This window comes from Meriones unguiculatus, chromosome 1, assembly GCF_030254825.1.
Source record: "Meriones unguiculatus strain TT.TT164.6M chromosome 1, Bangor_MerUng_6.1, whole genome shotgun sequence".
NCBI lineage: Eukaryota > Metazoa > Chordata > Mammalia > Rodentia > Muridae > Meriones > Meriones unguiculatus.
In genome coordinates, this window is record NC_083349.1 from 163,121,461 (window position 1) to 163,123,974 (window position 2,514).

General features: G+C 42.4%; 1 protein-coding gene across 1 annotated transcript; it reads left to right on the plus strand.

Moving 5' to 3' along the window:
- Positions 1 to 1,554: 1,554 nt before the first annotated feature.
- On the plus strand, positions 1,555 to 2,086 carry LOC110553211 (U6 snRNA-associated Sm-like protein LSm3). Its single transcript, XM_060376985.1, has one exon. It carries the CDS (start codon positions 1,563 to 1,565, stop codon positions 1,869 to 1,871), a length of 309 nt encoding a protein of 102 aa, XP_060232968.1. The 5' UTR covers positions 1,555 to 1,562; the 3' UTR covers positions 1,872 to 2,086.
- The last annotated feature ends 428 nt before the right edge of the window (positions 2,087 to 2,514 follow it).

Consider the following 2,514-nt stretch of genomic DNA (forward strand, 5'->3'; position numbering starts at 1 on the left):
GATTATAATAATAAATAAAAACTAAAAATAAAAATATAACAAAATATAGCAAAAAAAAAAAGCAAGGCTGACCTTGCATTCTTGTTTGGTGTTGGTGTCTGAGCCATGATCTTCTTCTGGACATTTCCTCAGGAAGCTATATGCACTAAATTATACACAAGCGAGCTCCATTGTGCTTTCTATAGGTAACAATTTCATTGACTATAAGAGGTATTCAGTAGTTTACACGACAAAGAAGGAATGGAGGGGAGGAAGGAGGGAGGAAGGGAGGAAAGGAGAGGGAGAGGAGGAGAAAGAGAGAGAGAGATTTCCACTATAGTCATTAAAGCCTCACAGTGTTTTTCTATAACTTGATTGGAGTTTCCTTCTTTTATTTTATTTTTTATTCATTCACTTTACATCCCAATCATAGCCCCTTCTCTTCTCTTCTCCCGGTCCCAAGTTCCCTCCCTCTTTCCCCCTTCCTCCACCCTCTACTCCTCAGAAAAGGGGAGCAACCAACACACCAACCCACCCCAGAAAATCAAGTCACATCAGGACCGAGCTGTGTCTTCTTCCCCTGTGGCTTGGCAAGGCAGGTCTGCCGGGGGAAGTGATCAAAAAGCAGGCAACAGAGTAATGTCAGAGACAGCCCCGATCCCCTTACTAGAGATTCCACATGAAGACAAAGCTTCCCATGGGCTACACCTGTATAGGGGGCCTAGGTCCAGTCCATGTATGATCTTTGGTTGGTGCTTCAGTCTATGCAAGCACCCCTCAGGTCCAGATTAGTTGGCTCTGCGGGTCTTCTTTCCCTCTATCCTTCCCCTGACTCTACCCAACGTTTGGCTGTGAGTCTCAGCATCTACTTTGATCTGCTGCTTGGTGGAGCTTCGAAGAGGACAGCTATGCTAGGTTCCCATCATGTGTGTTTTTCTGGGTCTGGGTTACCTCATTCAGAATATTTTCTAGTTCCATCCATTCCTAAACCTCCCTTCAATACAGTTCAGGCAACAGTGACATTTTGTGATAAAACCAAGTGGGGAGCATGTTGATTTGCTTGTACCAGATTGAACAGATGTGTTTGGGCTACTGAGGAAGGTGTCAGAACTTTCCAGGTGGGTGAGGAGAGAAGTCACATGCTGTGGCAAACCGCTCCTCTTGTATGCTAAAACTGAAAACTATTCCTTTGCCTGCTATCCAGCGCTAGATAATGGCAGTGTGCATCCACACCAGACACTAGGGAGGATCCCATCGGAAAACCTGTGAAGACCAGAGACAAGTCCCTCTGCCTGCAAACTAATCAGAGTGACAGCAGAATTTCCTAGCATGAAAACTCTCAAAGTTCATCTTATGAGAATCGGGCTGAAAGGTCTGTACAGATTGCAAATAGAATTTCCCAGGGAGTCATGGGAGTTCATGGCATTTTGTTAGGAAGGATGGTTGTGCTGAAGTAGAGATCCTTTGCCTTTTCCAGTAACATCAAAAGGTGGATCGATGCCTCTTAAATGCTGTTTGAGAATTCATATGGAGAAATTTTGCTGTTTCCACTTAAAAAAAAAAAATTAGGCAGCGTTTGAAACATGGCGGACAATGTAGATCAGCAACAGACTACTAATACCGTAGAGGAGCCCCTGGATCTCATCAGGCTCAGTTTGGACGAGCGAATTTATGTGAAGATGAGAAATGACCGAGAACTTCGAGGCAGATTACATGCTTATGATCAACATTTAAATATGATCCTGGGAGATGTAGAAGAAACTGTGACAACAATAGAAATTGATGAAGAGACATATGAAGAGATATATAAATTAACAAAAAGGAACATCCCCATGCTCTTCGTCCGGGGAGATGGTGTTGTTCTAGTTGCCCCTCCATTGATTGTTGGATGACTTTGTGGAGACTTCACCCCTTGAGATGTAAAGGACACTCACAGAGAGAAGCTCACATGTGTTCTGGTGGTCAGAAATGACCCCAAGGACCCCTCCACCCTCAAAAGAAGCTCATTTGCAAGTAACTTACAACCTCTCCAGCTAAATGACATGTTCTTTTCTCTAGCCCTCTACTAGTGTAACCGCCTTGCTCTTTTCAGGAGTTGCTTTGCTCATTGTTCTTGTGGTTACTTTCAGGTTGTTTTTCTTTAAATTAAATTTGATGTTTCCTTTTAAAAAAAAATTAGACCCACATCTAAGCAAGTGAAGACAAACTTTGCTGTCCAGTGAAGGTAATTCTGAATCACCCAGATGGCTGGTAATTTAGTTAAGTAAACCAAAGCATTATCATAATCTGAAAATTCAAATACTAAGAATTGCAAATTCATGTTTATCACTTAAGAGCCCTTAGCCAAGGCCATGCACCTTGTTCTTTCTTTCTTGTCTCCTCTTTCATATGTAAGCTTCCGTATTAAAGCCTTTTGTACCAAGGACCTGAGACTAGATTGGCCGTGCACCTAGGGGAAAACCTCATTATTATTATTATTCTGCCAAAGAAACATGGCAATAAAATTACTCTGATGATATGTTGCTGTAACCATAG